Source organism: Pygocentrus nattereri, chromosome 19 (genome assembly GCF_015220715.1).
Source record: "Pygocentrus nattereri isolate fPygNat1 chromosome 19, fPygNat1.pri, whole genome shotgun sequence".
Taxonomy (NCBI): domain Eukaryota; kingdom Metazoa; phylum Chordata; class Actinopteri; order Characiformes; family Serrasalmidae; genus Pygocentrus; species Pygocentrus nattereri.
In genome coordinates this window covers 23460296-23487279 of record NC_051229.1, presented here as the reverse complement: position 1 = coordinate 23487279, position 26984 = coordinate 23460296, and the positions used below count along the sequence as shown (strand labels likewise).

The 26984-nt window shown below is 41.4% G+C and overlaps 2 protein-coding genes across 3 annotated transcripts in view; one reads left to right on the top strand and one right to left on the bottom strand.

The window, feature by feature from the left end:
* Positions 1-1567: 1567 nt before the first annotated feature.
* oc90 (otoconin 90) lies at positions 1568-10606 on the top strand. Its single transcript, XM_037531245.1, has 5 exons — positions 1568-1775; positions 4890-4988; positions 6481-6652; positions 9165-9271; positions 10062-10606. The coding sequence occupies exons 1-5, from the start codon at positions 1568-1570 to the stop codon at positions 10472-10474; spliced, it is 999 nt and encodes a 332-aa protein (XP_037387142.1). The 3' UTR covers positions 10475-10606.
* A 294-nt stretch (positions 10607-10900) lies between these two features.
* The window catches only part of efr3a (EFR3 homolog A (S. cerevisiae)), a 100769-nt gene continuing 84685 nt past the window's right edge, over positions 10901-26984 (bottom strand). The window contains exons 19-23 of one of the 2 annotated variants that reach the window (XM_017699222.2): positions 19815-19900; positions 19655-19703; positions 19447-19550; positions 18551-18600; positions 10901-18440 (exon numbers count right to left, since the gene is read on the bottom strand). In XM_017699222.2, the coding sequence (XP_017554711.1) occupies positions 18335-18440; positions 18551-18600; positions 19447-19550; positions 19655-19703; positions 19815-19900 (395 nt within the window). In that variant the 3' untranslated portion in view covers positions 10901-18334. The remainder of the gene's footprint in view (positions 18441-18550; positions 18601-19446; positions 19551-19654; positions 19704-19814; positions 19901-26984) is intronic. The other variant, XM_017699223.2, reaches the window with a different exon arrangement.

Below are 26984 nucleotides of genomic sequence, written 5' to 3'. Positions count from 1 at the left end.
TATGTTTACATTGGAATACTGCTGTCTTTCTTTGGGTTGCATGAAACAAATTAAAAAATGAACAACTTTTTGAAACGGGTGCCGTCACCATGGTCACTCGATTAACCATCTCTGAGCCTGTTTTCAGCACTTCAGGAAGGTAAATTGATATGTAGGCAGCTCCATGATAACTGAAAGGAATGATGATGGTATATAAGAGGAATCTGTTACCAACACAGGTCTACTTTGTCAGCTAGGTGCTGCAGCTTTATTTCAAATCTAACATGGTTTGCTAATGTGATTGACAGGGGAGGAAAATCTGGATTTATTTCCAGTGACACTACCACAGAATCCCCAGCGTGTGTCCGTAGAGACACACACATACACACTTGACCCTGAGGCTGAGAGAGCGCACAAACATCCACTGAACTCCACTGCTGCCATTACACCCACACTCGCACAGACACAGACATATGCCTCGCTGAAAGAGGAAGAGGAGGAGAGTCAAGAAAAGAACGAGGAAGATGTAGGTGTAGATACAAAGTTTATGACAGACAACCCACCACTCCAAACGACAGCAGCTCCACACACCTGGGGCACAAGTCACTCGCTGCTTGGCCCCAATGATGTCACTGGTGACATCACTGCAGCATACCTGAACCATACTACTTCAGTTACAGAAAGCATAGAGAAGCCTGAGAAGGAGACAGAGGGAGAAAGAGACAGCAAGGAAGAGAGACATAGAGAAAGTGATGAAGATGAGGAAGATGAAGTGAGTGCAGAGAAAGCAAGTGATGTGATGAAGCAAGACAAAAAAGAGGAAGAAAACAGTTCACAATCTATGCTCTACTCAACTACACAAGTCCCAGCTACAACCCGTCAAATCACATCTCGCCCAATAATTCTGCCCTTCACAGTCAGTCAGAATGCAGCTGCTATCCCTACTGTTATACAGATGTCTTCTAAAGGAGAAAGGGATGAAAGTGAGGACAAGACAAGTAAAGAGGATGAACAGACAGAAGGTAAGAAAGAAACAGAAGGAAGGATAAGAGAAAAGGTGGAGGTTACCACTACAACACCCACTTCAGCTACCATGCACAAATATACCACCATAAGGCCTCTCTTTGAAGACAAAGAGAAAAGAGAAATAGAAAGCCAGGAAGAGGTTGAGGATGGAGAGAGTGATGAAAACGATGTGCAGATGAGTGCCAAAACGAAAGAGAACACTGATGCTCACACCTTAGCAAGCATTACCCAAACTTCAGCCAAAACCACAGAGGTCAAGTCTGACGAACCTTCACAGATGATCTGGACACTGGCCCCTAAAATCAGTATATATGAGAGATTGACCACACATACTCCTCATACACCACACCTTCCACATACAAGAAGCACACACAGGCCATACACACAAAACACTTTACACACGCAGACCACACATACAACACGCACAACATCCACAGAGACTACAAATGTACCACCCACATCACATAAACAACTCTCAAACATACGCACCAATACACCACCTGCAAAACCTACCCATGCCTACAAACCCACTGTGACGACTGCAACAAGACCTACCATCCCAATGCGAGTTCCCATTACACTCAAAGCTGAACCTGGCCTGGGACAGGCACCCCCTCCCAGATCCCCTCACCACAACTTAAAGCCCCCCACCATGCCCCCTCCACTGCCCCCTACCACACAGGAGCGCTCTGAGGAGGAAGAAGAGGAAGAGAAAGATGAAGAGGTGAAAACAGAGCTGTCTGACAGTTCCCAGGAGACAGAAACAGACAGTAAGATCCAAAAGACACACATTTAAAGCATTCTCTGCTGGTACTTCTGGACACATAATCAGTGCTATTTATAGAATCCTGGTTTCACAGAGATGCCTTAAGTCTGAAATCTTCTCTTATCTGCTCAGTCACCATGACAACTTCAGTTAGGACTGAATTAAGGAGAGAAGCTGTTACACAACAACAGTTCTTAAGATCATAATCTTATCCTAACTCGGGTAAGAAAACAGTATTATAGAAACATCCTAAGTAGACTAAATTTCCTAAATTCTGTCCTAACTGTAAGACAACCCCAGATGTGCCTTAATTTCTGTTTAACCCTGTTTCTGTCGTTTTATGCAATGAAAGCCAGCGTATTTCATTATAACTAGCATAACAACATTATATTTATCTACAATGAAAACGGGCTTTTGACTTATGAGATTTTTTCTAACAGTGTGTTGAAAGCCTGCACTGACATGATCTCTATTGCCCCCTTTTATTACTCTAGTGTGTTAATGTTGCTGAAAATCATAACTACACTGCAGATAAAATATTAGAGCTATGATGGTGAATAATGAGGAGACAAAGCTGAATGTGTGTTTGTTTATTAGGAGGTATAATGGTAGCATGGCTGACTAAGGCCAGAAACATACTCAACAAAAGGACGCAAATGCAGATGTGAATGCTCGGTCCTTCTGTACAAACTCTCCACACGTTCTTATGGTGCTGTGGAGTGAACACTCAGTACTAAAGGGGGCGATAGAGTAAAAATCAGAGAGGGATCTACTGTTATTCCAGCAGGCTCAACAGCTAAATGTGGACAGTAGAGGAGAGTGAGCTGCTTTACCTCTTTTCTTGGATTGGAAATGCGATCCATCCATCCATCCTCAACCGCTTATCCGGATCCAGGTTGTGGCAACCCTGCGGAGAAAGATTTCGACCGCTTGTATCCGCAATCTCGTTCTTTCAGTCACTACCCTACTAAGCTCATGACCATAGATGAGAGTCAGAACATAAGTTAACTGGTAAATTGACAGCCTTGCCTTCTGGCTCAGCTCTCTCTTAACCATGACGGACTGGTATAGGGTCCGCATTACTGCAGATGCCACACCAATCCGCCTGTCAACCTCTCGCTCCATTCTTCCTTCAATCATGAAAAAAATCCCAAGATATTTAAACTCCTCCACTTGGGGCAAGAATTCACTCCTGACCTGGACAGAGCATTCCAACCTTTTCCGTCTGAGAACCATGGTCTCAGATTTAGAGGTGCTGATTTTCATCCCAGCCGCTTCACATTCGGCTGCAAACTGGTCCAGAGAGAGCTGGAGGTTCCGGCCTGATGACGCCAACAGGACCACATCATCCGCAAAAAGCAGACGTGAAATTCTGAGGCCACCATACTGGACACCCTCCGCCACTTGGCTGTTCTGAGAAATTCTGAAATTCTTTTATGAACAGAATCAGTGACAACGGACAGCCCTGGCAGAATCCAACCCTGACTGGAAACCGATCCGACTTACTGCTGGCTATACGAACCAAGCTTCTGCTCCGTTTGTACGTTTGTAGCCCCTCACCCCGTACTCCCGGAACACTCCCCACAGGATCCCCCGAGGGATGCCGTCGAATGCCTTCTCCAAATCCACAAAACACATGTAGATTGGTTGGGCGAACTCCCAAGCCCCCTCCAGGACCCTGGTGAGGATAAAAAGCTGGTCCTGTGTTCCACGATCTGGGTGAAACCTGCATTGTTCCTCTTGTAGCTGAGACTCAACTATCGGTCAGACTCTCTTCTCCAGTACCCCTGCATAAACCTTACCGGGTAGGCTGAGAAGTGTGATCCCCAATAGTTGGAACACACCCTCTATACCGTCTGCTATTCCAGGGGGACCACCCCAGATGTCCACGTGATGTTGCAGAGGCATGTCAGCCAAGACAGCCCTACAACATCCAGAGCCCTCAGGAATTCCAGGCAGATCTCATCTACCCCCGGTGCTCTGCCACCCAGGAGTTTTCCAACCACCTTGGCTACCTCAGCCTGAGTGATGGACGGACCCTTGCTCGGATCTCCAAGCTCTGCCTCCTCTGGGAAAGGATCATTGGTGGGATTGAGAAGATCCTTGAAGTATTCCTTCCACCATCCATGATGTCCCCAGTCGAAGTCAGCAGCCCCCCAGCCCAACTGTATACAGTGCTGGTTGGGAACCGCTTTCCTCTCCTGAGGCACCTGACAGTTTGCCAGCACCTTCTTGGTGCCTGTTGATAGTAATAGAACTGTGCAAGGCAGCTGCGATGAGTTTGGGTAGTTACTTGTGTGGATGTTAGTGCCTGTCTGAAGGACAACACAATGTCAGTGAGAGCTTTGGTAACAGCTTTTGTTGGGAAGACACAGCTCTCTCTGGTTGGTCTTAAGACTGAAAAGATGGAAGGGTTATCCCTTTAAATTACCCCACCACCAAGCCCAAAGTTTTATTACAAACTTTTATAACCTAAGAATAGCTCAACTAGTTTGCAATTAAGTCCCTAAATAATAAGCCTTAGAATATAATAAGCCTGGAATTTTAAGGAGTTAAAGTGGCAGTAGAGTGCACAAAAGATTGGACAAATAGATTTGATCTTCTACTTAGTGATGCAGCCTTTTTGTGTAATTTACTTACTTACTGTGAAAAATAAATAACTTGTGCAGAAAGTGTCTTTAACTTAAGGAATCATTAATTATGAAAAAATTAATTTGTTGTACCTAATGGTGATCAAATGGCTTGACACCAGAACTTGCCACTAATACTCTACAGCTTAATAGGTTTCAAATAATTTGCAGGAATCATTTCTGGATGTCTCCTTTTGGATGTCTCCAGAAAGATGAACAGAGCTATAGACAAAAAAGTTCTAATAGAAGAAAAGAATGGAGTTGCAATAAAATCAACATCTAGTATGCCTCATATTTGAAAAGTGATCAAAACTCGAGGCAGATAACCTGATCAGAAATTATTATGAAAAGATAATTACAGGGTCATTTAATGGCCTTTTAAATATTGAATAAAACGTCTTAAAATACCCTCTGCTGAATGACTGTAGTTTGACAACCCAGGGTTATCTTAATGTCAGTAATAACTTTCTGTGTGTATGTGTTTTCAGAGTCCCCTCATCCCCAGAAGCGAGCGATGCCATTCTTTGCCTGGTCCCTGCTGGAGGCAGCAGGGCTGTCTGAGGCTCAGCTACACACACACTCAGAAGGTGAGAGGAACCTCCTGGAGCTGATCACTATAGAGCTACTGAAGCAGCTGATCATAAATAGAATCACTTTATTGGTCAAGTACTTGCAGTGCAAGGAACTTGTTGTGGTTTATAATTTGGTGTATAAATGAATAACACAGAATACAAATAGAAAACAAAAAATTCAACAACTACAATACATAGCCACAAAATATAACAAAAATAAACACAGCAACACCTGTATGAGCTTGTTGGACATCCTAATCCAAAGCCATGGGCACTACTATAGAGTTGAAGTGGCAGGTAGTGTTCTTCTTGCATCTGTCAAATATCAATCAGATTTCCAGATAGTGATTCATAAATCCAGGCAAAATGTTTCTACTGCTCTGGAGTCTACAGGAGACACTCTTTACACCACTCCATTTGTTACTTGGCTTTGCACATAGTAATCTTAGGCTGCTAGGTCAAGCAAACCCATTTCATGAAGCTCCTGATGCACACTTCTTGTCGTGATGTTGCTTCCAGAGGCAGTTTGGAACTGGTACTGAGTGAATTCTGCTGCATATTACACATACCACATCATGCCAATATGTGCAACAGTGCACAGGTATAGGCTCCTGAGTTGCACAGTAGGCTCAGCCAGAGTTTTGCTCCAATTGTAATGAAACAACATTATCTAGGTAGTGAAGGCTTTTGGGGTCATCTGCATATTAGAGTACTCTCCCGTCTGGTACAGCTTCCTGTCTAGGACTGGGCTCCTGGTTTAAGCGATGACCCTAGGGAGAGGACCTATCTGTGGCTGCAATTCTTTTTCACTCATCATTAAGTACCAAGGACAAAGTCAAAAAAGCACACTAGAATAAACATGAGTGAGTGCTTCTGTGTGTGGAAAGAAGCATGGTGTGTTTTCCTGCCTGGAGGTTAATGATGTATGTATCTATGATGTAATGATGAGGTAATGGAAGTACAGCTGTGGAAAGACAGAGGGTGTATGTGTATAGCAAAAGAGAGTAGCTGACAACATTCTAGATCAATGGTCACCAATCCAATCCTGGAGATCCATGTTCAGATGTCCTTGGCTGAGCTGACCATGTGCATTAGTGTTCATTAAGGAAAGCAGATCTCCAGAGAGGGTTGGTGGGCACTGCTGTAGCACTAGTGAGGAAAGATACAGCGTAGCTTCTGACCTCGCAGCTACTATCACAGCTGCACACACAGCTACAAAGGAAAGATAAAGAGCAATGATAAGAATAATAGCTGCCAGTAGAGCCACTGAATAAAGATGCTACATAGAGATAAAGACCAAACAAACAGAGCTAAGTTACTATAATAACTTCATGTAGGTCTGTATAGTGTAAAATTACAATACTGTGTAAAGTACTGATTTTTGTTTTTTGAGTGCTGAGTGCTGAGCTCTTTTCATATACCTTGAGTCATTTTTTATAGTACATTATAGTGAAAATAGAATGATTATGATCTCATGTGCATGTATCTTATTTGTGTGTGCTTACAGAGTGTAGCATGTCATTTACCCAGTACAGCTCAGAGGGAGCAGTGATGAGGGAATTTGAGGCATTGGGGCAGATGCTGCACTGTCTGACCGGCCACTGTCCTCATGAGTACCAGTACTATGGCTGCTACTGTGGGCAGCAGGGCAGTGGTATGCCTCAGGATCAACTGGACCGGTAAGCCAACACATACACACAGGAGTACAGGAGAAGTCTGACACACATACACACCAAGCAAGGAGTCAGGCACCAAACTGACCTGACCAGTTACATCAGACACATAAAATGTATAGGAGAAAAAAAAGGATACACTGATAAACATAATACAGGTATATATACACCAACCAACCACTTCATTAATTACACCTCCTTGTTTCTACACTCAGTGTCCATTTTATCAGCTTTACTTACCATATAGAAGCACTTTGTAGTTTTACAGTTACAGACTGTAGTCCATCTGTTTATCTTCATGCAACCCCAATTCCAATGAAGTTGGGATGTTGTGTAAAACACAAATTAAAAACAGAATATGATGATTTGCAAATCCTTTTCAACCTATATACACTACAAAGACAAGATATTTAACGTTCAAATGGATAAACTTTATTGTTTTTCGCAAATATTCACTTATTTTGAATTTGATGCCTGCAACACATTCCAAAGAAGTTGGGACAGGGGCAACAAAAGACTGGGAAATTTGAGGAATGCTCAAAAAACACCTGTTCGGAACATTCCACAGGTGAACAGGTTAATTGGAAACAGGTGAGTGTCATGACTGGGTATAAAGGGAGCATCCCTGAAAGGCTCAGTCATTCACAAGCAAGGATGGGGCAAGGTTCATCACTTTGTGAACAACTGCATGAGCACATAGTCCAACAGTTTAGGAACAATGTTTCTCATCATCTACAGTCCATAATATCATGCAAAGGTTCTGCTAGTAAGCGGCAAGGCAGAAAACCAACACTGAATGCCCGTGACCTTCGATCCCTCAGGCGGCACTGCAATAAAAACCGACATCATTCTGTAACGGATATTACCACATGGGCTCAGGAACACTTCAGAAAACCACTGTCAGTGAACACAGTTTGTCGCTCCATCTACAAGTGCAAGTTAAAACTCTGCCATGCAAAGCCAAAGCCATATATCAACAACACCCAGAAACACCGCCGGTTTCTCTGGGCCCGAGCTCATCTGAGATGGACTGACGCAAAGTGGAGAAGTGTCCTGTGGTCTGACGAGTCCACATTTCAAATTGTTTTTGGAAATCATGGACGTCGTGTCCTCCGGGCCAAAGAGGAAAAGGACTGTCCAGATTGTTATCAGCGCAAAGTTCAAAAGCCAGCACCTCTGATGGTATGGGGGTGTGTTAGTGCCCATGGCATGGGTAACATGCACATCTGTGAAGGCACCATTAATGCTGAAAGGTACATACAGGTTTTGGAGCAACATCTGCTGCCATCCAAGCAACATCTTTTTCAGGGACGTCCCTGCTTATTTCAGCAAGACAATGCCAAGCCACATTCTGCACGTGTTACAACAGTGTGGTTTCTTAGTAAAAGGAGTGCGGGTACTAGACTGGCCTGCCTGCAGTCCAGACCCGTGTCCCATTGAAAATGTGTGGCACATTATGCAGCGCAAAAGACCCCGGACTGTTGAGCAAGAATGGGAAAGAATTCCACCTACAAAGCTTCAACAATTAGTGTCCTCAGTTTCCAAATGCTTATTGAGTGTTGTTCAAAGGAAAGGTGATGTAACACAGTGGTGTTCTTTGAACGTGTTGCAGGCATCAAATTCAAAATGAGTGAATATTTGTAAAAAACAATTTAAGTTTATCCGTTTGAACATTAAATATTTTGTATTTGTAGTGTATTCAATTGAATATAGGTTGGAAAGGATTTGCAAATCATCGTATTCTGTTTTTATTTATGTTTTATACAACGTCCCAACTTCACTGGAATTGGGGTTGTACTTTGCTAGGCCCTTGTGTGTTGTGTTGGTATGAGTGGATCAGACACAGCAATGCTGCTGGGGTTTTTAAACACCTCATTGTCACTGCTGGACTCAGAATAGTCCACCAACCAAAAATATCCATCCAACAGCGAACAGCTATTGCCTCTGATAAATTAGGAGTGGACAGTGAGATGACACAAACTCTAAGAACACTTTACAGCCTCACAAATTATGGCAACACATGCAAACAGCATCAGTGACAGATGGAGACTTTACAGTAGTGGTTCCATATGCAGTCCACATTTTTGTAATATCCCTGTGTGTTGCAAGTTTGGTTGGACCAAAATCTGGACTGTCTGGAGTCCCTAATGAGTGGTTTGAGAACCACTGCTTTACAGGACAGTCGCTAAACACCATAAAACTACTAGCTGAAAAACATGGCCACATAATTAGAGCACCTCTATAAGCAAGTCTCAGCATGTGTTGAGAAATCGATTATATTCAAGGCCAGTGTACAAAAATACATAGGAGTAAAGTGAGCAATGGAGTGCTGCTCATTCACTCATTCCCTTAGGAGAAAAAACAAAAACTGTGTACTATCCTATTTATACACCAATCCAAGCACTGAAATGAATATATTGTCAGATGTTTTCAATATTTTGTCCCGCACCTATATACAACACATAAATGGAACTGTCATATAGACTATAGATTGTCATTTCTCTTCCTCTTTTTCTAGGTGCTGTTTTCTTCATCAGTGTTGTCTGGAGCAAATCGTGTTGTTGGGCTGCAGGAGAGACAGGAAACACAACATTCGTGTCAGCTGTAACAATGGCAAGCCCCGGTGTGAGTTGCAGGATTTAAATTTATGTATACATCTCAATTAGCTCAATTATTATAACCCTGAACATTACTGAAAACCTCCTGCTAAACATAACCCAGACCTCAATCACAAGGTCCGAAAAAGGTTTGCCACATTTTTATTATGTAACACTAAAAATGTTGAAAAACTGAAGGGAATGAGCAGTTGCTGAATTTTGTTTTATATAAAAGTTTTTTGTTTAACACTTTCTTCCTCCAAAGATATTTGTAAATTTAGCAGTAAATTTGAACTTTTACAGATGGGACTAGTTTTCTAGAGGGAAGAACATATAGTACAATACCAGCATAGTGGTGTGTGTGGAGTTTACACAGGTTCTTGGCTGAGCATAAGAACCAGACAACATTAGGGAAAGTAAAAATAACCAGAATGCCTTTTGATATACAGGGTGAGTCAAAAGTCACAGGACACCGTTTTATTTTAATTTATTTTTTATGCTGTCACAAGCCTCAGCATATACAATTTGTTTGAGATGACCCCAGAGATAAAAGTCGATAATAAAATAAAAAATAAATAAAATAAAACCTGTCCTGTGACTTTTCACACCCTGTATTTATGAACTTAGAGCTCAGTGGAAGGGCTAGCAGCCATAATGCATGCTGAATATTGTAGGGCGCTAGTGGATACTGCATAACACGACAGATATCCTTAACTGTAGTTTTAGGCCCGAATGCCCCCACACTGCTGTTTACCAGACCAGACTAACCCACTCAGCTATAAGTAACTGTGTGTGTGTTGTGTGTATCTTGGCTGCAGGTTTGGGAGTGAGCGTGTGTGATCGGCTGCAATGTGTGTGTGATCGCACCACGGCAGAATGCATGGCAGCATCACACTTCAACCATTCAATAAGCACTCAGTGTTCTGGTCCCCGCCCACCCTGCACACGTAGGCCCCACCGACTGCCACAGCCCACCAATGATGACTCCAGCCAGGAGAGTTCAGAAATGACCAAACCACAAGCAAACAAACACCCTCAGCATCGTCCACATCTTCTACACACACAGGGTAAACCTGCACAAGCAAAGCCCACTGGTGACACTAGTGAGGAAAAGGGCAAGGAAGAGGGGAAACCAGAGAAAGAGGAAAAAGAGGAAGAGGAGAAGGAAGAAGAGGGAGGAGGAGAAGAAGCAGAAGGAGAAGAAGGGGCAGAAGAAGAAGGAGAAATATGAATGTAAAATGGCTTTCTAGCAGTTATATAGTACACTATGTGGTGCACTATACTGGTTGTGGATGCGGGTCCCCCAGTCCTGTAGAGCCACTTCTCTGCACAGTTTCATTTTTTTCACTTCTCATCAAATGTATTCAGTAACAGGCTGAATGTGTGCAGTTCTATGGACCATCAGAACTGAAGGTTGACATCTCTGCTTTAATTGAAGTAGGAAAGCACACACAGGGTGGCTTTTTTTTTTTTTACTGTAACTTATCTTTCCTGAGGGCTACTTCTTGTTAGTAGTACACACAGAAGGTATTTAAACCCACATACAGTTCATCAGCATCCCCTTAAGCTGACGCAGCAGTAAAGGTTACATAATTCTTAGATAATTTCTCATTTCAGAAATACAGATGTCTTTAATAAATTCACACTTGAGAAGCAGTGGAAGTTTGAATATAAAATCTTTATTGAGATTGCTTAAGCTTTTTCTATTGTGCACATAAAAGTGGTTAACAATCTAAGCACCCCTAGAGTGCTGTCTCAGAGAGGTGCTTTGCATTTGGCTGCATTAAAGCGCCTTACTATTAATAAACATTAACAAGGAAATACGAATTCCACAGCTGTGCATGTATCACACACAAGCCCACACACACACAAACTCACACACACACACACACACAAACTCACACACACACACACACACACACACACACACACACACACACACACACACACACACACACACACACACACTCTGTGAACTTGCTAATCATGCTAGTAGTGAACACTCAGGGCCTGATGCACTAACTGAACGCACTCTGGCTATGTTATGTACAAAATTGTATGTGTATGCATTTGAGAGAGGATTGCACAAATGTAAGTGGAGATATTACACATGCAGCTGATTATATACTCTGTTTGAATCACTAATGCATTTTTTCTTCAATTTTAAAAGCAGTTGTAAATTTGTGTTGGGGTCTTGACAGGTTTATCTCCAGCTTGTTGATAGTTCCTTTAATTCACTATGCCTTTAATCCCAGCTCCTCATGAGCGAAATGTTATTGAGCGGGGCTGCATTCATTTTGCATGATAAGTTGCAGTCACCAGAATATTAAATTTAGGCACATTCTAACAAATTGAGGTTGCATCAATGTGCATTTTGCGATGCACCTATGCACATATGTATATCTGGCCCTGAGTATTCAGCGGTCCTGCAACACATGAACACTTATTCTAGCGCTCAATGATGCAGATTAAAATCTAGACTTCAAAGACATCCATACATACTGCCATAGCACACAGACTCGCATGAAAGCAAACTACATTGTTTCACTGAGCTGCAGTTCCCTCATTAGCATTTGTCAAAAGTAAAAAAAAAAAAAAAAAAAAAAAAAAAAAAGTAAAATCGTAACTAATTATAATGCTTAGGCTAATATAAGTGACATTTTCCCAGTGACAATTATAAGACTAAGATCTCTTTATGCATTTAATCACTGCCTTTTATAACAAATTATATGAAATATATAGTAACAAAAGCCCAGCATGCACAAATGAGTAAACCTCTTTCCTTACAAACACACACACGTATACACACACACACACACACACACACACACACTACTGCACCATTATTAAATGTGCATTACAGTTAAGACAGTTGAATAATACACTGTGTGTCTACAGACAACACCTTCCCATTAAGATCAAGACAAAAATATATTGCACTACTTTTACAAAATAGATCATTAATACAGACGATATATTAATACAGACATCTTCGTAGAATTAAAGGTTTCTGTCTACTATCCCATTAAGCAGAATAAAGCTATAGAGCAACATTGACTGAAATGCAGCAAATTAACCCTCAAAGGTCAAAGGTTAGATGATGACCCTAAGGGTCATTTTCCATCTCGTTACCCTTCTCTGCCAGATAAGACTGTGGGCTGTCTTGTCTATCTGAGTGACCCAATCAACTGAGAAATCGATCCTCCAGAAGATTCAATCAATAACCATACATTTTCCCCTTTCATTTACCACACTGTGAAGTGCCTTTTACCTACAAGAACTGCAACCGGTCATTCCTACAGTACCCACAATGCACCATACTATCCTGGCCTGGGTTTCCTGAAAGCATCTTAACATAAAGATACAGCAGACAGATCATCACATTGATCAGTTCAATCTGCTTTTGTGAAACTAGGCCCTGTTCGAGCCCCCCTGTGCTCCTCAATCCCAGTCCTGCATTTCCCATGTACTGCGGATGATCTTGTTTTAGCTAGTCTAATATATCTGATTGAAAGGGTACCTCAAAAAAATCTGCATAATTAAATGGCTAACATGTAATACAAGTCATTCAGAGTAGTTTGCTATAAAATGCTTAATTCCAGTGAAACTTAGTAAATCAGAATTGTTCACAGCAGTAGTGATGGGAACCAGACATCCATCAAAAGCTACATCACAGAAAGTTAATACATTAAATGGTAATGAGTACTTAGCCTGACCTTGTTTTAAAGCAGTTTTGACTTTTTTTTTAGCCTACAACATATTTTTGTCACTTTACTTATGTAGAATAGTTTTTCTTTTCTTTTTTTTGTTCTTTTCAGATTTACCACTATTTTACCATCATCAAACTTGCATACAAATACTTCAGAAGACCTGTGCACGTAGCTGGTTTTGGATATGAAATAAAATAACCATATTTGTGTTGTAGAACCCTGGTTTCCATCACCACCACTGCAAATAAGTCAGCAAGTTTCTCTACAAATGAACCACTTCGCATCAAACCACTCAGAATGACACTGTTTACATTTGATATATTTCAACCAGTGAATTATGCAGACATTTAGAAAAAAATGAAGGGATTCCCCCTGTTTCTACTTTCTACTGCATTATTAGGTTAAATTTACCCACTTAAAACCTAAGACAACACTGAATGATGTGGGATGTAATTAAAATCACAGCTCTTGCGATTTTAACTGAACATTTTCATATTATGATTTTGATGTAAAGACAAATAATCATTCAGCCCCAAATGGGACAACTAGGAGAAGTCTTTTTTCCAAAAATGCCCTACTGCTGCCTGTCCCGACTGGCCACAGGGATGTGTTGGATTGTTGGAAAGGTCACAGTGGATCTTCCCTCTTACTTTTTAAACTCGCCCAGTGTGTTAATTTAGCAGTAACAGGAAGAAACTTAGCACAGCAGGGCTAACAGGGTTAGCAGTTCATCAGAGGATGGCAGATGCTGTTCTCTGTCAGGAGCTGCCAGCAATTACACAAAATATAAAACATTATTATTATTTTTTGTCAAGCATTTAGTGCTGAAGCAAAGTACTGTAAAACCACAAGATAATTCATCTCCATTAGAGTGTGTAAGTAGGTTTGGGTCAGGTTTGAGTTTCAAATGTAACGATATCAGAGGGGACTCAAAGTCACAAGTGTACAAGCATAACATATACTCTTTGTTGTCTTATTTAAGCTTCAGGTTTAGAACAACAGTTGTGCAGCATTACCCATTTTTTTGGCCCTTGGGTTGCTAACTAACTAGCATGAAAACAAAGTTCCATAAACAATAAGGTATAACAGATTATTTAAAGTAGTTTGCTACTAAGTGAAATATTTTAGTTTTGAAGCATTACATGTTTTAAAGTATTTTATTGCTATGGCTTAGCTTTGTCCATCATTTTTTCAGGTTTGAAAAGAAAATCATGTCAGATTGCAACAGGTTCTGCTGCTGAAGTCTACATTTAGACTTCCCATGGGTTAACAGAACAAGTCAATTAGGCATGTTCAAAAATGATAAAGGTGGTTTAAGAGTTCTCAAGAGTTAAGTGCATTAGATCAGGACAATAATGAAAAAGTGCAGTGCATGGGATCCCCAAAAAGACCAGAATCAACCGGAATAAGGAACTCATAACAGTAATGCCAGGACAGTGTTGCTCAAAGCCATAAAAATCCTGAAGGCCAACTTGTCATTGCACCATTGTACCACATCTAACTTTCTCTCCACCCTTAAGCCCACTTTTAGGAAATATTAGTTTTCTTTTATATTTGATATGTACCATCTTCCATTAGCAAAAATACAATCTTATCTAAACTAGACATTTACAATTCTGATTTGCACCAAACTCACCAGCAAAATCAACTCAATAATCAAAAACCTTCCTATAGCCCTTCCACACCTACTAACAAATCTCTAGAACATTCTCCTCCATTCTCACTGATCCATTTAACCAGTTAGTTCTTTTTAAAAAGCCACCCGCTTTTAATTCACAATGTTTTTAATTGTTGTTGTTGGTTTAATAGGTGTGGAAAGATCATAAAACATCCAAATCCACCAGGTAAATCAAACTATTTCTAATTGACCTCCATGCTTCACCCAAAAATGCACTCTTTCATAGCAACTGGTTGGACGAGCTTTACATAATGTTAGTGAATAATCAATGGTCACTGCTAATAATCTGGACTAGGCTGCTGTAGCTAATTGAAACAAGGCAGGCTGCAAACCATAATTGGCCACCAAGCTATCATTAGCTGGCATAAAAAATAAACATTCTTTTAATAAAGAACTCCAATTGTAGGTATTTTGACAAAAGCTGAGTTGTCTGCTACAGGTCCTCATCAGGTAGCTACAAACAGCGCATTTGTGGGCAGGGCTTGGACAGGTCAGTTTCATCATTCCAGTCAGGCTCATAAAACAATCACAAGTCGTGCAAGTGCCTTGAAAAAGGCAAACATCCGCTGAACAATAACAATAACTGCACAAACACAAGACGTGGAAAGCAAAGAAGAAACTGCATCAAAGCTCTTCAGAAACCAATTCTACGCCAATATGCACAAAAGGCTCACTTTTGAATCTACAGAACAAAGTGAAACCTCAGAAGACTGAGGATGATTTATACTAAGTATTCAGTGTTGACACTTCTATTTAAGACAAAAATTTTGAGAACATTATTCGCCAACACTAAAAAATGTATATTAGGTTGATAACAGCATAAGTGTCAACAGCATCGTCTGTAAAAAGCTAACCAAGACCTACATTTATATACAGCACAGTATTCAAGCTTTGAACAGTCACAATATAAACTTCAACATTCCACTTTTATTAGGTAGATATTTTTTGCTTCGCTAGAAGGATTAGCAACAGTTGCTAGGAGCAAATCTAATTCTTTACTATCTTTAGCTCAAGACTGTTATGTCTTTGATGTTATGCACAAGAAGGACCTGATCTTAATGATACATCTATAGAAGTGGCCATATTCAATGGACCATCAATTAGCTGAGCTGTGTTCTGTGCATTATCTTTCATTACAATGCAAAAATCTGTAAAAGTGTTGAGGAAATTCCAAATACAGTACCGTTTCCAGAGTACTGTGCAAAAGCCAGAGTCCACCCTTCATTATTGCATTTCCAGGCAAACTAATTATGTTTTTCATGAGATGTTTCGGAAGAGGTTAGATAAGGTAGATAGTCCACTTGCATACTGAAGGAGAAAGTCAAGGGAATATTAGTGAAAAACACAGGAGTTTTCAAAACTAAAGTAAAAAAAAAAAAAAATTGAAAAGACAACCATGCTAAGTCCTGTTAGATCACCAAAACTGCCTTTACACATCTCATCTTTGAGAGAGAGCAGAAAAACCAAGCCCCACTCTTCCTTCAGATCTGAAAAAATCCAGAAGTGTTTTTGTTCATTCTTTTTGAAATTGAAGCTGCAGAAATTCTCAGAACAGTAGACTGACTACACCAGAGCCAAGACCTCATCACTGAATGTTTTTGACCGGGAATTAAATAGACAATGGGTGACCTCTGACCTTTGCACAGTAGTCTACGTGTACGCATACTTCAACTGGTCGCTGCACGTAGCCAATTTGATGAGTTTGAGCATAGTTTTTGAGTACATAATCACTATGATCACCATTAATCTCCTCTAAAAGTGCAGACCCAGCAACAAATTGTAAATTACTATATAACATCTATAAAATTATTTTAAGAGGGAGAGACATTCCCCCAGTACACTCTGTAGAAAAAATGATTCAGAAATTTCCAATCCTGTTCTTGATAACTTCACCAAGTCCGTATTCCAGCTCAAGCCACACAAAGGCTAGGTAATCAAGGACTAGTTCAGGTATTTTAGGACCTGGAAAAGGACAATAATGGGGGCAGCTGGGACTCCCTGTAGACTGAATGCCATTACTTGACATTTAGTGGTACAAATTATTAGTTCACACCCTGAAGGTACTGAACTCAGTCAGCTGTGGATCAAGTATGTGGAAAGAGCACGGATTGTGGTGAAAATTCACATAGTCTGAGGGACAGAGTTGTGTGCTATTGAGGCTCAAACTAGCCTTACATTCAGAGAGAGAGAGAAAGTTTCTGAAAATGTCTGTATGCTTACATCACACAGAAATAAAGTCTCTTGGATCACATTAAGCTCTATTCAGAGTCACTGAGACATGTAAACGATATTTTTAAGTGGAACATGAGAACCATTGAGGCTATGATTTACAAAGAGACAGTAGGCTTTAAATGACTCGCAGCCTATGAACCAATACAACTAAAACCTTAGCCCCACACACATACACACACACACATCCCTAATATAGAGCTGGTGTACGTTTGAAGAGCTGCAAATGTACTGAGCACTTTTACATCAGAATGACATGCTGAACAATCTAGTACAGTCACTTTTTGTCTTAAATAGCACAGAGGCAGATGGACATACATGTGAGGGTCATCTCTGCCATCATCAGTGGTCAATGTTTATGGTTTGAAGTATTGGGAAGTATTGTAAGAATGTGCTGAAACAATAGATTAGTGATAGATTAGTGATAAAGTTTAGCAGTGAAATGTTAAGTGAACGGTTTGGGCAAAAATCTAATTTACACAATCTTCCACTTTCCCAGACTTCATCAGCCTAGAGACGTTTGATGTCTACATTTCATTTATTTGGTTTAAAACTTGAGCTACAAGGCTAACAAACACTAGCAGTCAATAACCACCCAAATCCCTTGGATTGATACTCCCCCAATGCATATTTCAACCCTCTCAAATTGCAACAGGTTCTTTGATATGGATACATTTCACATCTTATGGCACAGCATGAGACTGGTCTATATTCAGCAACAATGAATGTAAATGTTTCTGCATCAAGAATCAGAGAACCGGTTTCCTGTTCCAAAATCCCTACTACGTGTTGCGCAAATGTCCGTAGCTTTGTGCCAAGCAAACGCTGATAAGCTATCTGGTAACATTGTGAGCGGGATGAGACCCTAAAACACTCAAATCAGAACTGGTGTACAATCAAACCGAGCAGTTTGAGCACTGGCAGGGAGAAGAGTTGTGACCTTAAAAAACATATTCTATAAAATATCAGAAAATTAGTGAAGGAAGTACTCAGAGGAAAAATGTGAGAATTTTCTCATTGTCTTCTGTACTATGTTGTTTGGACAACGTATCCTAGCATAAACGTTCATATTACACTCAAGAAATAAAAGTTTTAGTGATTTTTTTAATGAAAAGATTTGGGTGACTATTGACTGATAGTGATCAATAGCGATACTGGCAACACAGCTCCAACTCTAAAATTAAATAATAATAAAAAAAAAAATCATCAAACTATACACACCAAACATGTCTTGGCTAATGAGCTGCATTTGGGACAAGTAGAACACTGAGTGACTTCGATTTTTCGCTGACACATTCAGTTTAATGTTTACTTGTATGGCTATTTAGTTTAAGGTTTAATGGTGTTTGTGATCTGGTGAAGGTCGAAGCTTAAAAGTGAGTGGTTGTGATTTAGTGAAGGTCAAAGTGTTGAGTGGTTGTGATCTAGTGAAGGTCAAAGTGTTGAATGGTTATAATCTGGTGAGGATTAAAGGTCAGTAGACGCAGAGATCGGGAAACTTCATCTCGTAGACGGGCACAGACTGGTACTGGGTGTGGCCTGATGTCACGGTAACTGTTCCTGATGGGCTCGGGGGTGGGCTGCAGAGAGATGAACAGGAAGATAGACTAATCATATTTCATATTACCTGATAAACAGGGTTTTCTAAAATAAAGAACATGTTTAATCAGCAGATTAAATAGGAACTCACCGTATGGTTAGCTCAAAAATCTGAGCCAAGCGATCATGCAGCATGTTGGCCTAAACACAGAGAAGGGAAAAAAAAACCTCATCTCACCAAGTGTCATATACTACTGCTCCCAAATTTGTTGCACACTGAATATATTCCACTGGCCATCAGTCTAATACAGATATTAATATTGATCTGTACAGCAGAGCCTCTTTAGAAAGTAGCATTACTGAGTATGGAGAAAAAATAATACACTAAAATATGGCATGCCTGCGCTTCTGCGAGTCACCCTATAAAGCCTAAATCAGAGGCACCAGGATGGATTTTGTGGGATTTTTTTCCAGACCACATCCTACATCTTTACGTATTAACATCATCAGGCTCAAAAAGAATGTCCAACTAGATGTTTGTGTCTAAAATGCAATATCAACATAATACTAATATAGATATGATGACAGTATGACAACACTATGGAAGACATGTGCTTCAACGTGTTTTGACTGAGTTCTATTTGAATACTCTTTCAACACACGCACAAAATTCAGACTCAGCCACTTGTGGGAGTCCGAAGCACAATGTTTGATGTCACAAAATGTTCTTCTGCACATTGCATGCAATTAAGTATTGCCATCTTAGTGGTCCCCAAATCCTATATAGGGTTATTTTGAAGCTGCTCTGTGACGACATCCCCCTTATGAGCCTTTCTGACAGTGAGAAATATGCATTATCTAGTTTGACTACAGATATAGCTGTGAAATCAGGAGCATTTTTCTGATACTGGATAGACTTGAGGTTATTCCTGTTGACCTATAGGTGTTTGAAAAAGTTGTGATGTTCAATTATACTACAATAAACGTGCACACACACACACACACACACACACACACACACACACACACACACCCACACACACACACCTTTGACTCGCAGTGTGCAGCAATCTCCTCAAATGGAGCTTTCTGAAACTTCTCCATCACCTGCCGCCTCTTCTCTCTCTCCTGCTCTTCCAGACCTGTGGTGTCTGAGAGGACGCAAAAAAAGGAAAAGGAAGAGTCATAAATCCATGCATGCACAAAAATACACCCAGAAAGAGAACTGTAGGTAGAGTCAGAGAGCTAAACTTACCAATAGCCTTCTTCAGAGTCTCAAATGTAATCTCCTCTGCCAGTGTTGACTAGAGCACAAACATACAGCTCTTAAGTGATTTACTGAATTTATGCTACTAATAATTTATGTAAACAATAATAAAAAGTGTTTTGGTGTGTTTATGTGCTTGTGTCTGTACCTGGTCAGGTAAGCTGTTGGACAAGATGTCCACCTGAAGTGAGATGGTGTCAACAAAACTTTTCCTCCGAGTCAGCCGGTCTTCATCTGTGGGTTAAAGGGGAATATGACATCACATCACTCAGGGACTTGTGATCACTTGTGACTTGGGCTGGATATTGGTCAAACATTTTCCATTTAGATACTTTCTTCTAAACTGAAATTGACTGCCCTACTTCATAAGCGTAATTTGGAGAATATTAATACATTTATTGACAGCAGTGGACCACAGGCTAATCAAGCAGAACTGACATTAATAACATACATGTGGAATGCAATTTAGACAGCCAATCAGTGGTCTAGATTTTAGAACAAGCATGCAGTGCTTGATACACAGCAGTACTGAAGTAATTCAATCCGTACCATAAAAATGCTGAATTTCGAAACCCTTGTGACCAATAAAAAAAAATGCCACAGCTGCAATCAAGCCAGTGCATCAGCGTCATGAGGAAAGGGTGATTCCTTAAGTTCCTGCCTAATTAAATTGCTGAGATGTCTTTCAGACATTTACTCATTCATTTTTAACAGTCATGATGATAACAACCAGGGGTCATGATGTCTACAACTCAGACATCTCCATTTCATTTACAATCCAAATTGGCCAGTGAACCCATAAAACTCCTCTGAGTTTTTATATGTTGATAATGGTAAAATAGTGGAAATATATTTTGCCTTATAACAGCCTGCGCACTTTTCCTCCATGAATGGATGTAAAATAATTTTTAAGCCAAAATCTTCTCCCAAAACTACTAACTAAAACAATGTCTCAGGTATCAGGCAACAGATTCATAACCATTTTATGCAATAACAATCTAAGAAGGAGCTCTTAGAGATGTTGCTTCAGACATCTTGTTCTTATCAAGTTTCCTTAGAATGTAGTATTTCAACCACTCTGAATGGCTTTGTTTACATCTTAACCATTAATAACAATTGCATTTTTTAAAAACTTAATTAACCACTCAGCAATATTAAAATTCAGTGCTTTTGTTTTAACTAATATATTAATACTACACAAAAACAAAGTATATTGAATGCCAATATTGATCATCCATCCATCCATCCATCCATCATCTTCCGCTTCTCCGGGGTTCGGGTCGCGGGGGCAGCATCCTGAGCAATGAAGCCCAGACTTCCCTTTCCCCAGCCACTTCCACTAGCTCCCTGGGAGGGATTCCAAGGCGCTCCCAGGCCAGCTGGGCGATATAGTCACGCCAGCGTGTCCTGGGTCTTCCCCGGGGTCTCCTCCCCGGTGGACTTGCCTGTGACACCTCCCAAGGGAGGCGTCCAGGAGGCATCCTAACAAGATGCCCGAACCACCTCAACTGGCTCCTCTCGACGTGAAGAAGCAGCGGCTCTACTCCGAGTCCCTCCCGGATGACCGAACTTCTCACCCTATCTCTAAGGGAGAGTCCAGCCACCCTGCGGAGGAAACTCATTTCAGCCGCTTGTATTCGCGATCTCGTTCTTTCGGTCATTACCCAAAGCTCATGACCATAGGTGAGGGTGGGAACATAGATCGACCAGTAAATCGAGAGCCTTGCCTTATGGCTCAGCTCTTTCTTTACCACAACAGACCGGTAAAGAGCCCGCATCACTGCTGACCCAGCACCAATCCGCCTGTCAATCTCCCGCTCCCTTGTACCATCACTCGTGAACAAGACCCCAAGATACTTAAACTCCTCCACTTGAGGCAAGAGCTCATCCCCGACCCAGAGAGGGCTCTCCACCCATTCCCGCGTGAGAACCATGGCCTCGGATTTGGAGGTACTGATCCTCATCCCGGCCGCTTCACACTCGGCTGCAAACCGATCCAGTGAAAGCTGAAGTTCACGGCCTGATGTCCCCAATAGGACCACATCATCTGCAAACAGCAGCGATGTGACCCTGAGGTCACCAAACTGGACACCCTCCATCCCCTGACTGCGCCTAGAAATTCTATCCATAAAAATTATGAATAGAATCGGTGACAAAGGGCAGCCCTGACGGAGTCCAACTCTCACTGGGAAAAAGTCTGACTTACTGCCGGCCATGCGAACCAAGCTCCTGCTTTGTTTGTACAGGGCCTGAATGGCTCGTAGCAAAGAGCCATGTACCCCGTACTCCCGAAGCACCTCCCACAGAATACCCCGGGGAACACAGTCGAATGCCTTCTCCAAATCCACAAAGCACATGTGGACTGGTTGGGCAAACTCCCATGAACCCTCGAGAATCCTGGAGAGGGTAAAGAGTTGGTCCAGTGTTCCACGACCAGGGCGGAACCCGCACTGCTCCTCCTGAATCCGAGGTTCGACTATAAGCCGGACTCTCTTCTCCAGTACCCTTGCATAGACCTTACCAGGGAGGCTGAGGAGTGTGATTCCCCTGTAGTTGGAACACACCCTCCGGTCCCCCTTTTTAAAAAGAGGCACCACCACCCCAGTCTGCCAATCAAGTGGCACCACCCCCGATGTCCATGCAATGTTGAAAAGGCGTGTCAGCCAAGACAGCCCCACAACATCCAGAGCCTTGAGGAACTCGGGACGGATCTCATCCACCCCTGCAGCCCTGCCGCCAAGGAGCTTTTTAACTACCTTAGCGACTTCGGCCTCAGTAATGGACAAGCCTATTCCCGTGTCCCCAGACTCTGCCTCCTCACTGGAGAACATGTTGGTGGGATTGAGAAGGTCCTCAAAGTATTCCTTCCACCGCCCAATGACGTCTTCAGTCGAAGTCAGCAGCACACCATCTCCACTATATACAGTGCTAGTGGCACACTGCTTTCCCCTTCTGAGTCGCCTGACGGTTTGCCAGAATCTTTTCGGAGCCGACTTAAAGTCACTTTCCAAGGCCTCACCGAACTCTTCCCACACCCGGGTTTTTGCCTTGGCAACGACTGAAGCCGCAGATCGCTTGGCCTGTCGATACCTGCCAGCTGCCTCTGGTGTCCTACAGGCCAACCATGTCCGGTAGGACTCCTTCTTCAGCTTGACGGCATCTCTCACCTGGGGTGTCCACCACCGGGTTCGAGGATTACCGCCCCGACAGGCACCAACTACCTTGCGACCACAGCTACAGTCAGCCGCTTCAACAATGGAGGAGCGGAACATGGCCCATTCTGAGTCAATGTCCCCCACCTCCCCCGATATCTGGTCAAAGTTCTGACGGAGGTGTGAATTGAAGATCAATCTGACAGGTTCTTCTGCCAGACGTTCCCAGCAAACCCTCACTATACGTTTGGGTTTGCCTGGTCTGACTGGCATCTTCCCCCACCACCTGATCCAACTCACCACCAGGTGGTGATCAGTTGACAGCTCAGCTCCTCTCTTTACCCGAGTGTCCAGTACACATGGCCGCAAGTCCGCTGACACGACTACAAAGTCAATCATTGAACTGCGGCCTAGGGTGTCCTGGTGCCATGTGCACTTATGGACATCCTTGTGTTCAAACATGGTGTTCGTTATGGACAAACTGTGGTTTGCACAGAAGTCCAAAAACTGAACACCACTCGGGTTCAGATCAGAGAGGCCATTCCTCCCAATCACACCCCTCCAGGTCTTACTGTCGTTGCCCACGTGAGCGTTGAAGTCCCCCAGTAGGACAATCGAGTCTCCAGGAGGAGCACTTTCAAGCACCCCTTCCAAGGACTCTATGAAGGCTGGGTATTCTGAACTGCTGTTCGGTGCATAAGCACAGACAACAGTCAGGACCCGTTCCCCAACCCGAAGGCGTAGGGAAGCTACCCTCTCGTCCACCGGGGAAAACCCCAACATACAGGCGCCGAGTCGAGGGGCTATGAGAAAGCCCACACCTGCCCGCCGCCTCTCACCATGGGCAACTCCAGAAAAGAAAAAAGTCCAGCCCCTCTCAAGGAGATTGGACCCAGAGCCCAAGCTGTGTGTTGAGGTGAGCCCGACTATATCTAGCCGGTATCTCTCGACCTCGCGCACCAACTCAGGCTCCTTCCCCGCCAGTGAGGTAACGTTCCAAGTTCCAAAAGCCAGTTTCAGCAACCGAGGATCAGAACGCCAAGGCCCACGCCTTCGGACACTGCCCGATCCACAATGCACCGCACCCCTACTACTGCCCCTCCCATCGGTGGTGGGTCGATGGGAGGGGCCAATATTGATCATATTAGATTTATATTACTCAAGAACCAAAAAAAAACTAAAAATGATCAATTATAGTTATATGAACATAAAATTAAACCAATATAAACAATACAAAAACATTACATGTGAAAAATGCAAATAAATGGGTGTGATCAATGTGAGTAGTAGGTAAATTTGCAATATGCATTATCATCACTCAGATGTCCAACTATTTACTGTAGATTCATTTTGAAAGTACATTGTGATCAAAGATTATTTAAAACAAGTTTAATTGAGTAATCACTACATTTCTAGTCAATTTAAGAAGAAAACATAAAGTAGGAACTCAAACCAAAAATCACTAATCACTACTACTAGACTCACCAGGTCATCAGTCCGAGGGAGCACAAAATTACAGCAGATTTATTACATAACACGCACTGCTTCATCACTAAACATTTTCATACTAGGCTCTAGGGGTGTCAGACTCCAGCTCTGGTGGCCACGGCACTGCAGAGTTCAGCATTCTACTTCTTTAAACACCCCTGACTCGCAACAGCTCATGCCTGAAGTCCATTAGTTCAACTAGGCATGTTAATATTACCGTTAAGCAGCTGAGATTAGTTAGTTAACTTCTTTTCTTTTTTTTAAACTGTTGAGCCACAAATTATATGATGTTAATGGATGAGCACTTAGTTTCTTTCTATTGTGAAAACAGCAAAGCCTGTTGTCTGTTTTGCATTTCTACATGCTTTCGCCTTCACGTCAATTGTCCATCAGGTAGATATTACTTGCATTCAGTGTAACTGCAGCTTTAGTAGGAGGAAATATTATTAAACTAATAATTATTACTATTATTAGCACAAAAAATATTATTATTATTATAAATACATTATTGATACATAATGCATTATTAATAGATTCATCTTAATAAATATTAACTACCTATAGTTAACAAGGGCAAACAATAAAATAGACTGAACAATAGCAAATGATGCATTCAATTTAAAAGATTTCAAAACACCTGACTCGAAAAAAACACTGTTAAATATTTTTCTCTACAGAATGCATAAAAATACTGTAAACATGTACAGTACTGTGCAAAACTCAGATACCACCCCCCCATTTACTTATTTCCAGCCAAAACTGCTGTTTTTCAGTGTTTAGTGTGCTGCTCATTGCCTGTTTAAATCTCCGGTTCATTCCCAAATACTTTCAGCTTTTCAAAGAAATCTGCAAGGATATGTTGTCTCACCTCCAATATTCTGTCTTAGAAATTTATTTCCTGTGTCTCATGATTCAAATTAATCAAACATTTTCAGTGAAGCTGAGGTTCACTGTATGGCAAATACAAGCAGCTTCTGTTTGATTTGCAGATGATGTTCTTTGCTGTCTTTTTCCATTTCTCAGTAACAGCTACACATCCGTTCAGACTAATAATGTTGAGTTGTCTTCTCACAGTGGAAGCATGGACAGAAAAACCCGTGAATTTTTCCTAACCTGAAGCAAGAGTGAAGCTTGATTTCCTCCTCTCTCCAAAGATGAAAGCTTTAGGTTCTGTTTTTTTGATGGTGACATCTTTGGTGGTCTACCAGCTAACTTTTAATCATTATGTGAATTCCTGTACTTAATGGCTATTTTGGCTGGAAATTAAATAATAAAAGGTGGTCTCTGACACAGTATTTTAAATGAGGTGTCTACCAGACTGAATTCAAAATATGCTATATCAATATGCCTATTCTCTGCATGGTTGTAGCCCTCCAGGATTAGACAGGCCTGACCATCAATAAAGGGAACTTCAGCAGATATAGCTACAGCACACCTACTGTGGTTGCCAGATACAAGACTGAGACTATGGTTACTTATATCTGAGACTATGGTTGCTAAGTAACACAGGATTCAGGTAGCTGAGGCCTACTTGTATCAAGTACTGTGCAAATACTACAGGAATATCCAAACTATAAACACACATGTACACTCACACGTACACAGACACTTCTCCTCGCTACTACACTATGTGTACCTCTGGACGTCTGTTTGCATCTGTGCAGAATCTTTCCTACTGTATAAAGCACTACGGTGAGTGTGCAGGCACACACATACAAACACACACACACACACACACACACACACACACACACAAAAGAGAGAGAACATGTTTGGGATAGCTTGAGACACCACAAAACAGAACACTGACCAAAAAACAAATGTGTATCTGATTTTGTAGCTAACAACTACAGCTTTTCTAACCAGTTATTTTTATTTAGATTATATAAATGGATAAACAGATATATAGGGCCATAAGAAGTAATCTACATTATCATTATTGACAATAATTAAAAATAGCTGGCAACAAATCCAATCTCATTTACATCACATGATTGAAACAGTATGATGCAGACAGCGTAAACTGAAGCGCAGTGTCACACCTAAAGCAAAAAATAAAAATGATGAAATAATGTAATGTAAATAACAGCGCAAGACTTTCTGCTTTTCAGCTTATTCTCTGTAGATTAGCAGAGAGAATAAGACGCACTGGCTGAAGGGATAAGCTGTAGTGAAACTGCATGGCTAAACTGCAATTAGGAGAGCTGCTTGTACGCTAATGCATACAGAATAGTTTGGATGTTTTTTATCATTTTTTAAAACGCTGCTTTCAGTGTTTGAATGCGGACTGATGATTTTGATATTTAAAAACCCAGAAGCTTCATGCATGATTTTTGCCATTCTATGTGAGCTGAACTGTTTTAGGTCTTAAGCTGAAGGTGGCTGATGATTGGACTGTTAGTGTGATCTGCAATATCAGATTTCATTACATGCTGGCATCAACCACACAGAAAATATTTCAATCATTTGTGCTTTATCATTAGAGCATAAATACAGAAGAGCAGCCTTGGACTGCCATGTAAAAATGGCTTGTTTTGTTTCTTTTATTATTTTCATTCCATTCAAAAAGAGTTTTCAATAGCAAGGCAGAAAATCTGCTGCTCTGACACTGAGAAAACCCCTTAGATAATATAATTTAGAATTTCATGTTTTATGTATTTTATAGAAGAAGGATAAAT